This window comes from Calypte anna, chromosome 11, assembly GCF_003957555.1.
Source record: "Calypte anna isolate BGI_N300 chromosome 11, bCalAnn1_v1.p, whole genome shotgun sequence".
NCBI classification, from domain to species: Eukaryota; Metazoa; Chordata; class Aves; order Apodiformes; family Trochilidae; genus Calypte; species Calypte anna.
Window position 1 is genome coordinate 8,306,319 of NC_044257.1, and position 14,936 is coordinate 8,321,254.

General features: G+C 46.5%; 1 protein-coding gene across 1 annotated transcript; it reads left to right on the forward strand.

Annotated features, from left to right (window-relative positions):
* Positions 1 to 470: 470 nt before the first annotated feature.
* On the forward strand, positions 471 to 14,786 carry VSTM2B (V-set and transmembrane domain containing 2B). The gene is given in 10 exon segments (XM_030457813.1): positions 471 to 530; positions 532 to 544; positions 1,212 to 1,360; positions 1,362 to 1,397; positions 2,968 to 2,997; positions 3,978 to 4,233; positions 4,236 to 4,333; positions 4,335 to 4,373; position 4,440; positions 14,076 to 14,786. Coding segments are annotated over 10 exon segments (771 nt in total). The 3' UTR covers positions 14,165 to 14,786.
* Positions 14,787 to 14,936: the final 150 nt, after the last annotated feature.

The window sequence follows — 14,936 nt, forward strand, 5'->3', positions numbered from 1 at the left end:
CCGCGTCTCCTCCGTGCGGCCGGTGCAGGGGCAGAGCCCGGGCCGCGACGGGAAGACATCGGGAGTTCCTCGGGCGCAGGGAGAGGGAGGCTCGGTCCCCGCCGCCCTGGGACGGACCTTTCTGCGAACCCCGAGAGCGGAACTTGTCAGTGTGATGGGTCTCGGACGGGAGCCCAGCGTCGCGTCCTCGGTTGCGGGCAGCAGGAGCCCCCATTCAGCGCAGGGCAGGTTGAATCCAAATCGCGGCGGAGCAAAGAATCGGGACGATTTATCCCTTCATTCCCAGGACGTCGCTTCTACCTGCCAGCGAGTTGAGCAGCCAGCTGTGGATTTTATATTTGCTTCCCCACAAACCAAGGTTAGTTGGGCGGCTTTGGCTTTTTGGGAAGGAGTCCTGACCCGGCTCTGCTGTGTGCGATGGATTGAGGCGTGCCCGAGCCCGGCCCCCGCCCGCAGCCCACATAGATGAGATGGAAAATCGGGGGCTCTTCTGCACCTTCTGTTACCTGATGTTGAACGCGCCTCTGCTGTTTCATCGTCACCGGTGAGTAGGAAACTTGTGCCTCTTCCCGCGGTGACGCCGCTCCGGACCACAACGCGCTGGCAGCGGGAGGCACTGGGGCTCGGGTGCGGCGGGGATCGCAGCTCTGACCGCAGCGAGCTCCGGCCGGCAAGTGCTCCAAATCCCGTCCTCCCCGCCGCTTTTCCCTGTGGAAATGTTGATGGCTGGGGGCAGGGAACGCTGCCCGGGGAGGGCTTTTTGCAGAACAAGGTGGCACTGTTACGGCCGCAGCTGCCGCAGCGCGGGCTCGGCGCCTCGCAGCCAACGGCGCGGAGCGGAACGGGGCGCAGCGGGCGCGCAGCCCGGGACCAGCCCCCACGCCAGATCTGAGGGAGGGGGCAGTGGGACACTGGTGCTCCTGTATCCAGCCGAGGGCTTTCCTGGGGGGACGACGGGGCTTTAAGATCCTCCTCAAACTTTCCCTTCCCGCTTGGAGCCGCGGCCCCGCTGCGGGATGGCGGCGGCCACCGGTTCATCCCTGTCCCGGGTGATCCGCATATCCCACGGTCACCGGACTACAGGAAAATCCTGTCTCGCCCAAAGCCTGCTCCTTCAACTAAAAACAGCTCACCTTGCACTGGAAAAGACTGATCTTGTCTTTTAATCTCTCCTGTTAACTTGGCCTTGTAACTCTATCTTCCCCTCCCAGCTACCTTTACTGAAGTTCCCAAAGATGTGACTGTTAGGGAGGGAGATGATATTGAGATGCCTTGCGCTTTCCGAGCCAGCGGATCCACCTCTTACTCCTTGGAAATCCAGTGGTGGTACCTTAAAGAACCCGCCAGAGAACTTGCACATCGAATTAGCCATCAGTGTCCCCGGCAAGCAGGAGCAGGTTAATACCGTGCTATGGAGATTATCAATTCTTTGAAGTGCAACATACTCTGAGGGCCAACCCGATTCAAGTCAGCAGTCTTCAGAGCCAGGGAGCTATTGGAAGCACCAGCATCCCCAGGCCCTCCCTGGGACTGAGGAGATCAGGACATGCACCATGGGGGACTTCACCTCAGGAAAAAACAGGGCTTAAGGGTTGTAAATAGAAAATTATAGATGTCCTGCTTGAAAAATCACCAATGAGGACTCGAGAAGCAGTAAAAAATGGATGTAGTATGAAGTGGGCACCAGCCAAAACCAGTGCTTCTGTAGGCTGACCAAGGAACTGTAAATACTGTGAGAGCCCTGTGTGAGTGCCCTCACTGATAGAGAGGCAATGAGGGATACACCTCTTCCTCTTTGTTAAGTACAGACCAACCTGCATATACGAATGCATGCAGTTTCCTGGGGTGCAGACCACAAACCTGTGTCGGTATCTGGAGCTCAGCAATATGTTTTCAGATACTGTAAATAAAAGGTATGAAGCAGAATTAATCTTTTTTGTCCCTTACCAGCATCCACCTGGCATAAGGGTAAGCTTTATACTAAATTTTCCAGCTGCATTTCCCCAGCATAAGCCAGTTCATCGTGCAGCCTCCTCCTAGTGCAAGACACCTTGCTAGTGCAGGATGGGGCTGTACAAGGATGAGGTAAAGAAGGATTTCCAGGCTGTGTTACCACAGTGTGCACAGAGTACATCATCCTTTCCAGCCTCCTGGCCTCTGTGCCAGCAGGGTGCCCATGGCAGCCTCCATGCCTGTGCCAGCTCCCTGCTCTGTGGCACACTTGTTTTCCTGCAGAGCTCAAATAGAGATGCAAAACATACAGACACTGAGCTAATGCGATGCCACCTAGCTGGGGAAAGTGTAAGTCAGTTGTCAGACAGGGAAATAAATCGCTTGGATTTAAATGTCTCTTTAACCTTATATAAAAACTGTGAGTTGCTTTTACAATAAATGATGGCAGGGCATGCCTGGAGAATGATGACCATCTTCCTGGGAGGCACATCAGTGACATCTGAGGCATCACTTAGGTTTACAGGAGTTGGCTGGAGACAAAAAAAATAACCAAGTATGAAACCTGCTGAACAATACCTGCTCCAGGGATGTTTCAGGACTGAAACTCTGCCCTGAGCAGTGTGGGATCCAGCCTGTGCAACCACTTCACTGTTGTGCTAATGCTGCTGGTAAAGCACCTTCCCAGGTGTTTGTTAGTGACTGTGAGCTACACATCATAGCACAGCATGCAACAAGCATTTCTTTGGCTGCTGTTTGCACCCTTGGTGAAGACAGCACTTACTGGGGCATCACAGGAGCTTTACCAAAACGGTCCCCCCAGTTGAGCACTGCTGTGCTGCCTTCCCCAGGAGGAACATCCCCCAGCCACACATGGGCTGTGTGAATGGCAGGTGAAAAAAGCTGCATCTGGCCATGTCCTTTCCTTGCATTGGGGTGGGGATATGAGCATCTTTGTCATGTGTGATGTGCTGTGTTGAGTCTAATCTTACCTTTTTCTGTTTTGTTTTTTTTTAGGTAACAAGCAAGGATGCAACCAAAATCAGCGTAAGTGCAGCTCGAGCTGAGTGGTGCACACTCCTCGTCTCATACACGTGGGATTTACTGCATGCCCCCCCCTCCTTTCCTGACACACGAGTACAGCTGGTCTCACTGGCAGCCCCGCTCCTGCAGCACGTGGGAGCGTTGCACATTTTCCCTCTCGGTGTGTCGTGGCTGGTCGAAACATCACCATCTGTTGCTGTTTTAACAGTCACGTCTTATTCCTCACAAATCCAGAGGAGGTGATGTTTGCCTTGCAGCCCTTCCTTAGCCACGTTTGAAAAGCACTGTGGCCGGATTAGGAAGGTTTGCTTTTTTCCACTGCCTCTGCAAACCGCAGTCGCCTGTCGCGACCCCCTTTCTCCCTGTCCTGCAGGAAACGAGCTCCTTCTTGTCGGTGCGGGCCTGGGACCGGCTTCTGTCCCAGCGAGGCGGCCGCTGTCCGCAGTGCTGGGCCGCGGCTGGATCCCTTCCCGCCCGCCGCAGCGGCCGAGCCTGGCTCGGTGCGGGGCTCGGTGTGGGGCATTGCTCCCAGCAGGGGCTGGTCTCTGCAGCGGCCGCGGGGTGCTGGGCTTTCGCCACGCCTCCAGTTTGGGGCGGGTTCGTGCGGGCTTGGGGGCCCTGGCAGGAGGAAATGGAAGAGGGGACCCCCAGGCTAGGGGCGGCACGCGTGAGTGCTTGGCAGAGTGCTAGTGGCGTGGGTTGCGTGGGCTAATTCTGCGTGGCCCCTTGAGACCCCGAAGTGCGGCTTTTACGTCGAGGAGCACCTTAAGCACGGCTTAAATGTCTGGTGCACTCGCTTGGGGGAGTGGTAGTAGTTACCCCAGGTTCGGTGTTCTTGACAGCAAAAGGACGAGTACCCGGGGCTAGAAGGAGCTCTGTTGGGACTGCACCCAGGAGTGCATGGGGGTCGCTGGGGTCGGGAAGGGGAAGGTGCGGGTCGCCGTTCGCTGCTGAGCGGAGCCCGGGGGGTCGCTCTCTTGCAGACCGTCCGCGTCCAGGGCAACGACATCTCGCACCGGCTGCGGCTCTCGGGCGTGCGGCCGCAGGACGAGGGCGTCTACGAGTGCCGCGTGGCGGACTACAGCGACGACGAGACGCAGGAGCACAAGGCTCAGGCGCTGCTGCGCGTCCTCTCCCGCTTCGCGCCGCCCGACGTGCAGGCAGCTGAGGCGGTCTCGCACATCCAGAGCGGAGCGGCTCCCCGCCGACACGGCCCCGCCGCCCGCCCCACGCCGCCGCCGGCCCCGGCAAGCGCCCGCCGCCGCCCCCGGCCGAGGGGGCTGTCCCCGCCACTGCCACCGCCTCGACGGTCGCCGCTGCCTCCTCAGCCTCGCCGCCGCCCCGGCCAGGCCGCCATCCTCCGACAGCACCACGGTCAGGTAAGGCGCGGGGCGCTGCTCTCTCCCCTGCCGGACGAGGCTTCCTCAGTCCCGCCCTTCGTTTAGGGTCGGGCACCGAGACCCCGCCCGGCATGGGTGGGACTGTGGCTGAGGTACTAAAGCTCAATAATCGTGTCCCGAGTGTGTAAGGAAATGTACTTGAGCCATCCCGAGAGCCGGGACGCCCTGTCGGCTCATAAAGTAGCAGTGGGGCTGGGACCTGCTTCCTTTCTGTAGGTGCTGTGGGAGGTCCCCTTGCAGCTTTCCGGACATGGGTTTTAAAGAGTAGCATCATCTTCAAGTGAGTAAAATGCCGTGGCTGTTCTGCAGAGAAATGAAATCAGCAGCTGCAGGGATTGGTCACCCCAGGCAGGTGCGAGGCCCGTGCAGAGAAGGGTCCGTGTTGGAAGGGAAATACAAACTGCTGTGAAATGAGCTTCCACATTTAAATTACTGCTGAGTTAAGAATCGGAGATACTATGCTGTATTCATGGTTTGCAAATGTAAATACTGTGCTAATAACGATTGCCTTTTAATAATGGTCTTAGTTACTAATGCCACATTACCATTGGATAAGGCTCTTGAAGGGCAAGGAACACAATCTTAAATCTGCACTGCAAAACGTATTTCCAGCTTTGTGGTGCTGCTGTGGTCGGGGCTCAAGTTCCCCACTCAGCCACTGTCCCATGGCTAATGTTGAACAAATAGCTATGCCAAGTTATCTGTGGAAGAAGGGAAAAAAAATATTCCACTGACTGTGCGGGAAGGCCCTGAGCTCCTCTCTGTTGGCTTGGTCTCATCTGACACAGATTCAAAATTCTCACACAGGAATGTTCACCGCTTCTTTCCTGATGCCTTTTCACACTTTCAGGACAAATGGTTGCAGGCTTTGACTTTCAGTAATTGGAAATCTGTTGTATGTGGGTCACTGTGACCTGCCAGTGCTTTTCAGGTGCTGTGTTTTCTCTGACTCCTACTTTTCACCGTTTCCTGAATGCTTTCCTTTCTTTCTTGGGGTAGAAGGATATGTGAAAACTTGGGGTTTTGCTCTTAGTCATTCCTAAGGACTAAGATGACTGTTCATTTGGCGTCCAGTGGAAGACATAGTGGTGATTCCTGAAGTCTTAACTACACGATGCTGTGGACATATAAAAAAGTCAGTTTGCCTTTTGCTGTATTCACCCACCACAAAAAAACTAAACTGAAGAGTACAGTGTTCATGATCTGTTGTTTTTACTGTTGGAAGTATCTGCTTTCCTCCCAGGAACTCAAGGCTGTGGCTGCTTTTGTGTTTCTTCTTTCCAGTCTCTTACAGTGAGAACTCTTGCAGTGTTTTTCCATGCCAGTAACAGAAGTTAGGTTTAGGATAGCATCACTGTGCACCCTGCCTGCCCATCCCAGAGCTTGCAATGTGCATATGACCTAAAACAGGACAATGGGAGTGCAGTGGGGCTCTGTTCCATCTCAACACGATGGATGTGAGTGTGTGCCACCAAGAGAGCGTGTCACATATGTCTGTGAGGGCAAGACCCCCCTGCCCGGATCATCTAAACTGCTGTCTATCCTGATTTTTTACATGCCTGTGGGTTAGGGCTGTGGCACTGCTTCATCATTTCTAGGTCGGATTTAAATTCTGCAAATAAATGTAAGCATTGTGGCCAGCAGTGGAGATAATGGAATTATTTAAATCAGTGACAAAGGTAGCAGAATGCAGAAAATACTTCGTGGGGATTTCCAGATGGAGAGTGATGCTAAGAGGGCTACAAAATAGGCTAAAACCAAAATTCCCTGCTGTGAGGTCTCTCCTGTGCACATTGTCTGTGAGCAGTGCCACTCCGTGGCAGCTTGAGTTCTGGGAGAGCTGAAGTCAGTGCAGGGAGCACAGGGCTCCTGTTCTTGTCTGTAGTTCATAGTGCCTTGTTCACACCAGGTATAAAACAGCAACTGCTTTTGGTCCCCATCTGAGAGAGGGAACAGATCTTGTGTTTTGGTATGGTCCTGTGTAAAAAATATCTTCTTTCCTTTGCTTGAATCAAGACCCCCTGAATAACAAGCTTCTACTTGCTTTATTGTAATTTCCATACCTGTGGTAGTTTGTAGCTGGCAGTAATTATTTCCCAATAAATATTAACCTCAGGAGATTAGGAACTGAAAGTATTGGTTATTGGTCCTCAAAGTTCTTGATTAAGGTGCATTCTGAACCCAAATTGTCTGAAGCTTGTTCTACGAGATGTCTCTTTGGTGCTTAGGAGGTGCAGATTGCTGGTGACTGTTCCCAGTTCCCCATCACGGGTGTATTTTAGGACTCTCTGGGCCAGGTGCTTAGTTTGAAGCAGAGAGAGACAGCTTGGTGTACAGCAAGGTTATCTCCCCTAAACACACTGTTGCTCCCTACCCAGAATAAAGGAATGTGGATAAAATTCTGAAGTGGAGGTCCCCGTACTGAAGACTTGGCAGGGTATCACCTGCTTTGTGAGGAAATTGAAGACTCAGGTCTCTAATGGTGTCACTTGGGTTGGATAAGCACTAAATTTTCTTCAAAATGTTTTAAAAGAAAAAACCTCGAGCTTCAGCGATTTCATTTGTATGTTGAAGTGGTGTTCTTTAGAGCTATTTAGGTACAGTAATTATTTTTCTCTGTCAAGAATATAGTCCTTTATAGGAAGTACTGTTCTCTTTTTTACCTGTGTAAGCAAGAAGTCTTGTTTTGAGTCCTCAACCTCAGGCTGTGCTGTAGCTGGTTTTCCAGACACTAGGATCATCAAATATAACTAAATCTTTGTTCACATAGGGTGTACAACACCACAGGACCCAACACTGTGTTGATACGTGAATTATATATATGCATAGTAGCATAATGCATATGATTCATTATGCTGTTTCAAGCTCTAACACACACACAGATAATTATTTTCACCAATTCTGTGGGTAACAACTGAATCATCTGATACATTTACTCTCAAAAGTCTTTAGTGCTTGTAAGTCTTCTAATTGTACACAGGGATATTTCCTTTGTATAAAAGCACAAATGTGCTCAAACAATGGATTTGCCATCAGTGATTAAGAAACATCCTCATTTAATACGCTAGAGAGCTCTGCCTAAAAGCTGATAGCATGGCAGTAGCCACAGTGTCCTGCATGAATTGGGTTCTAATCCTATTTTCCTTGAAATAGAAATCTTCCCAATATGTTCAGTACAGTAAGACAGGGCCTCTGTGTGCTTGTATGCCAATAAATGTGATTATAGATCAACTGCTGCTTTCAGATGTGCCTGCAGGGCTCTTCTTGACTTCATCTGGAGTCCCAGTCATGCAGTGTGGAAAAATGTGATTCTTTCTCTCTTCGAGTTGAACCGAAACATGAAATTATTAGAATAAATGTGCTTGTTACTGAGATTCTCTGAAAAGCATGCAGTCTCATCTGAAAGCCCAAGTATAAATGGAAAAGTCATAGTTTTGGACATGTAATCTGAAATTGTGTCTGGTACAGGTTTGTCATCAGCATTATAGTATGTAAGGGAATAGATCTGGCATAACAGAAAAGTTGCCCAATACGCCAGAAATATTGGCTGTTCAAGCAGAATTTTGTCTGTGATGTTTAAATTGCCATATGAAAACTTTGCCTCATTGCAGTCTAAGTAACATGCTCTGTTCCCACTTCATTCTACCTTACCAGCAGAGAAGCTCTTAACCTTTTTTACTCTCATGAGACAAAGATCTTCTGTTAAGATTACAGGTTTTAAGACTATCAGAGAAGGAGTTGTCATTATTTCCACTTGGAACCATATTGAGGTTTCAATTTAAATACTTATATGCTAATAGAATCTTTTGCTATAGGAAAAAAAGCAGGATGAGCTAGTGAAAGAGTGCATACAGTGCTGATGTGTTTGGAAGGTTTCACTGAGTGGGATATGGAAGCATCACTGAGCAAGACACTCAGAGTCTCTGTCCCAGAAAGTTTGCAGTCCAAATGGATGAGGAGGACAATGGGCAGGAGGAGCTATGACCGACTTGGTCGAGTGTATGGCAGATGTGAAATTGAATATGAAAACATAATTTCACTTCTCTTAAATTTAAGTCCTGTGCTGTAGTCATGAGACTAATTTTATCATCTGATAGGTGAAGTAATAAATGAGGATCTTGATGTTGATCTTCTGGAAGGCAAACTGGCTGTATTAAATCCTAACAAATGGTCTCCAAAATGAGTACCCCTGTGTATGGCTTGGGGGCAATTTTTTAGTTTAACTTCTGACCAGAATATAGATCAGACATTGAAACTTCCAAATTCCCTTTTATTTGTTTGATCTCTATTCTCAAAGCTCTGAAGTGAACTCTTTAAATAAAATAAACAAGATGGGAGTGTGAAGCAGGAAACTGCTTCATTTTGCTAAGAGTGCTCTATGTAGGACACAGACTCGTGTAAAGCAGAGATGAAGAATTCACAGCAAGGAAGAAGAAAAGTCTTCCCTTCACACCTATCCCACTGCCCCCTACAAAGCCTTTTATGTCTGAGGCAGAGGGAGGTCTGCCTGTGGGTTACATGACCCGAGATAATGAAGTACCAGGTCTGAATTCAGCAGCCCCTGTGCCTCTCCAGCTCCCAGTGGTGTTTGTCAGAGCAGCACCTGCACCAAGTCAAGCTGTGGCAACCCGCTTTGAGGCAGAAGAACACACGGGAGGGTGTCAGATCTCCATCATTCACTGGGAAGCAAAAAGTATTTTTTTCTGTAGCTGGGTAGAGGGTCTTTGTTTAGAGTGGCTATGGTTGAGTTTGGATTAAGTTTGGGTAAGGGTCTGGGTCTACTGCTCCCCTGGCTCAGTCAGAATTTGGATGATTGTGTGGTAGCTTGAGAAACAGCCTGTGGAGCTCATTTATCTTCAACATATGAATATTACACAAAACAGCAAGAAAGGAACCTCTCTCTGTGGTGTTGTTCAGCTTCGGCTTCTTGCCTTTCCAACTTACTAATGTTTGTGTCTACTTCAGTTCCCCTGTGCTTTCTGAGACCATATATGAGCTCAAATTCTGTTATTTGTAGTTTAAATGCAGCCTGGGTCACATCACATTTTCCTTTACATTAAATAAAGTAGCAAGACAGAGGCCATAACTGAATTATCAGGCTGACCTCCTAAATGTCACTGGATAATAAACATGCAAAAAGATTCCTCATTAAATACACATCACTAGCACTGTAATATCTAGGCAAATTAGACTGCTTTGGGGACAAGTGAGGTCAAATACCTTCTTTTGTGTGTGTGTAATACAGATTAATTCTCAAACTGGACAAAAGCACGAACTGCAGTACTTTGCCACCTCATTACCTAGGGCAGAAACAAGCTGTGCCAGGGTGTTTTTGTGCTGTGCAATTGCAATTTATTTGAGTAACCTCTTTTCAGTGGTTCTTGCTTGTTCCCTGGAGGACAGAAAAAACTGTACTAACTTATTCTACTAAAGCATGTGCAGTGTCCTTGAAAAAAATAGGAATATTATTTTACTTTCTTTAATATCTTAATATCTTAATATCTTCAAGTTATAGGTGAAAAAAATGGTGCAAAAATATTGCTGAGCACAAGGAAAGGTAATATTACATGTCTCTCTGGTGCATGTAGAAGTTTTACCTAACGTTGGTCTGTATTTCTTTGAGATCGATTCGTGAGTAAAAAGAAATTTGTGTGAGGGAAGGCTGAGTGCATCCAAGTTTCTTTGTGCATGAACAAACAGCATTCCAGGCAGGAATATACATATAGCACTAGTTCTTTATGTACAGTTTCAATAGATACTTGACAAAACAGAGTCTTAGTTGGCAGTACCAGCTCACTAAATCTGTGTCTTATACAAGAGGCAGATAATTGTTATATGTTCCACACTTCTGCTATACTTATGCAGCTTAGCTGATGTAGGAGGTAACACTTGTACTCTGCTGTAGATTGTATAGCTCCCTGATACTTTAAGTGGTATCCTCCTGAGCAGTCCTAGCAGAAAGAAATGTCAAGACCATCTTACTGGTACTAGTTTTGAGAAGGACAGTAATAGTGGTGGTCTGCAGTTGGGAAGCAAGCTTAAAGAAGGCTCTGCCAGGAAACGGATCTTGGGCAGTCCTGCAAGGAAGGTGTTTCTTCTTTACATAACAAAGCCTGACAGGACTGTGCTGGTAATGAGAGGTTTGGTTTGGGTTTTGATTTAGCTTTTCTAAAGCAGTAAGAACGCTGGCAGGTTCACTATTGCTGTTTACTATGTGGGGTTTTTTTTAAATTAGATAATGGCAAAGCAATCCCATATGTCAATAACGGTTCCAGTAGGTTTGTATTGGAAAAAATGGGGTTGTCAGCAGAATGGTATTATTTGTCACAACAGTGGTTAACAGCCAAGTATTTTGTATTGCTAGGCTGTTATCAGTTGGGAGGCAATTTTATTAGCTGGGAAGAAGAGCAGTTTGGTAGAGCAGCAACTGTTCTCTGTGGGGAAGTCAGTGTGATCACAGTGTGCAGATTGTTGTGCCATGGCTGGAGAAGAGAGCTGTGCTAACAAAGCTCAGGCAGGATGTCAGGTACTGTCTGTAATTTCTGACCCTGGTGTGGCTGTGGCACAGAATCACAGTGTCTTGGTTGTGTGTGCTTATTTCAAAATGGGGCAGAACAGAGCAAGTCCTCTGATGGACACTGTCTGCTACGCCTGTCTTGTATTAGTTATGCGTAGAATTCACTGAACTGGTATAATTAGAACTACTTTACTACTTTATGAATTTTAAAATTGGCTTTCCAGTCTGAAGCCCTTTCACATCAGGGAGCTGGAGATTTCACATGTAAAGAGAGCACTGAACATTATCCTTTGTCTACATTTTTTCCAAGTAACTTCTTGCTGGCTTACTCTATACAGTTTGGCCTCCCTTAGATCTCAGGCATGACAATGTCTTTAGCTAAAATCTAGGAAATGTTGATAATTTGAAAGGTTTGGGGGTCTGCTTATTTGTGGGTCACTCCAAAAAGACCCACATGGTTTTGTTTAACGCAAAGAGGTGATCCTTTCTTAAAGGAAATCACAGGTTCTTCAGGCACGTGCTCTCAGCACAGCCATTTTCCTCGTGTCATCTTGTATTCTGCTAACACACTTAGCTCTGTTCTTTATGTATGGGTAGGATAGGGTTATTTAAAGAAAAAAATCATTAGATAATCTGCATTCAGATCTACTTAATTTAGTAATTCCGATTGGAGTGGTAATTACAGCTACATTGGCAGCTTGCTCCTAATCCTGATCAGGTAAAAAATATGTAGAAGACAGTGAAGTGAGAATGACAGTGTCGTGTTCTTTACTTCTGTGTGGCAGATATTTAAAACTTCTTTCAATTACAGAATGCCAATTGTGTGGTTCCATCTAGTGTGAATTTTATTGCAAGTCTCTTCCCCTAAAAGGTAAAAGGGGGAATTCACCCATTTTCGAAGGGGAGGAATTCTAAGGGTCAATTCCCCCGTTACAAAAGTGCAGCTTTCTTTTTGACTTACTGGAAGCACCTCCTCAAACTGAGGTCCTGTTCACTGAAGGAACATAATAAATAAATACCCAAGGCCAGACCCTCACAGCAGTGGTGGGCAGGTGTGGAACTGGCACAAATTCAGCACCTATGAGCAGGGAAGGCAAATCTGAGCTCATGAGCTGCTGCATTGTTGCCTCAGAGCAGCAAGGATGTTTGGTGATTGTCCCATGTGCTGTGAAGGAACCTGAGCTTTAGCAGCTGTTGTGTACTTTTTCTGCACACACTTCTAGTGTCTTTTTTCAAGAAGTTAACAAGTTGCTCCTTTAGTTACCTGAGTTAATTGTGTTTGTTAATGATTTCCATCTTTAAAAAGAAAAATCCTGTATTAATCTTAATGCCTTACTCTTGCTATGGAGGCAGTTCTTGGCCACATGTTTTTGCATGCAAGGATTTAATTAAAACCTTAATAACTGAATAATCACACAGTCTTGGTGACTGTGATATAGTACTGTGGGGACATTTCTTGTGTTCCTTGATTGCACGCCACATTACTATGAACTGTTTTTTTGATCTTGGATAATAATACTACTCTTTTGCTAGTGAGGAATATATAGATTATGCGGTAACCTGAACAGCCAGCCCAGGAGCTGTTTGAGGTCTTTCCTGTGATCATTACACAGCTGAGTGGGACTCACATCTCCTAGAGACCAAGACTAAAGTATTTGCATTAGGGTGTCTGAAGTGAGTTTCCTAAATAGAGGTGGCCTGATTTCTTTTTCAGAGATCCGTGAAAAAAAAAAAATAATTAAATTTTCCCACTCTGCAAAGTGGCTCTGACAGTAATTTTTTTTGTGTATTTTCTATCAGTGTTTTGGGCACTGGTTACTCCTGCATGCAGAGTATCTAGTGCTGATGAAGCTCCTAGGTGCCTCAGTGTGCTTCAGTTGCAGGACAAAGCTCCAGCTGGCCTCCTGCTTTTGCCTTCATCTCTGTGGCAATGTCCAGTGGCCATGTCAGACATCAGTCATGTGCAGCCCTGCACTATCATGTTCAGTGTTGGTGATAAATGCACTTGGTAGTCTACATCATGGCTTTGGAAAGGTGTCACCCATCGGTATTTGGGACTCAAACAGCAGCTGTGGACTTGTCCATCCCTGTCTGTGTGGGCTCAGATCTTGCTCTCCAGCAGTGGCACAGGACAGCCAACCTTCTTCATCGGAAGAGGCTGTTCTTGTCCTTGCCCAGCAGCAGAGCTGTGATCTGTTTAAGAGCAGGAGCAGCCCCAGTGCCCCATGCTGTGCCTGTGTGTCCTGCTCCTGGCAGTGTGGCCAACAGCCCCCAGCCCCATGGCTCAGCTCTCCCACACCAGGAGAGTGGCCGGGCCATGGTGGCAAATGCCTCTCTTTTCAGTGCAGTTAACTAGAAAATAAAACTGAACAATCTCTTAAGTATTGGTAAACACAAGTCAGGGACAGGCTTGTTAGCTGCAGCATGGGCGTGGATGCCACTTGTGGCTGTGTGGGTGTCTGTGCCTGCCCAGGGAGAGCTGTGTCCTTCTCCTACAGCCAGGAGGTCACAGGCACCTTAAGGTCCCCAAGATGGCCCAGACAGAATGGACCCTACAGCTTGGGACTGTGCTGCGTAAGTTTACCTCATAGGAGCAGGAGTGGCCTTGTCCTCCCTGGGTTTGGATGAAATGTCTGTAACAGATTTGTTCCACGTCTGACCTCAGGTTTTCTGTAGCTCCTCTGCATTTTTAATTTAGAAATCTGCTATTTACTATAAAAGGTAAAGAAGATGTCAAGGTCTTGCTGTTCCCATTCCAAATGAAATGGGTTCATGTCCTGTTAATCAAGAAGTACAGCAGCAGCATTTGTCATTTCCCTTTAAAGTAATGGCTGGTTGATACCTGTCATTTCTCTAGAAACTATACACCAGATTAAGGTGTATTTATAGAAATCTCAATTGCTGGTAACTTGGCTGAAGCCAAGTTTAGGCATACCATTAGTAATGCATAATGAAAGTGGAGTTAGATTTGGGAGGGGGAAGAGGAAGCTATTTGAGTTGGGTAGCTTGAGGATGCTGTTTTACTATTAAAATTAAGCTTCTGACCCCTGGCTCCCAAGTGATAAAAATAAATCTTCCTGTATTTCTCTTCTGCATTTTATCTTCTATATTGGAAAAGATAAGGAGTAAAATCTCCTTCTCTCCCTTGTCTCTTTCTTTTCTAGGTACAGGACCTATTTATGCTACAGACCCACTCTTATATATGTCCCTGTTAATACTGCATAAGCTTGTACATTTATTAGTAAACCACTGACGGACTGCTTCCTCCACTACTCCTCAGCCAAACAAAAAAGGAATCTATTTATAAACAGAACACACCCCTGACAAAAAAACAGCTGCCGTTTAAAGATGGACAGAAAGAGACTGGAGCAAGCATGACAAATCCTACATGGGGGAAAAACATATTTTTTGGGATGCCACAGAAAGTAAACCACATAGAATAATGCATCTAGTTTCCAGACTATGGTGTAAAGCCCTGCTCTGTGCATGGCACTTATGATTTCTCTATTTTAATGTAATATTTTTTTCTTTTCTAAACCTTTCCTCTGACTCTTCATTTTGCACGAACTGTTGAGCAGTTATCTTTATGACAATATGTAAAGATGTTGGGTCAAAACCCTTCCTAAGAAAGGAAATATTTTTAGTAGATTATTGTGTTTAGGTTTTTTGAATTTCCTTTTCCTTTTTTAATTAAATTATTTCTTTTGAGACATTTTAATTAAAAAGGTACCTCTTACCATAATTACTATTCACTGTCAATAATATTTATTTTTAAACGAAGATTGGAAACAAGGTAAGACATTTGTTTATAAACTGTATTGTATATTGCTGAATAACAGTTGAATAAAAAGATTTTGAAATAAAGGTTTTACAGATGAGTGTGCCTTTCCCTGAGTCCTGAAGCTCCCCAAGAAGGTTTCATGGTTGTGTCTGTTCCCTACCTTGTCACATCATGGAGAATTGAGCAATAGAGTACCTTTGAAATCAGTTATTTAATACACCACATATTTGCAAATATGTGTATT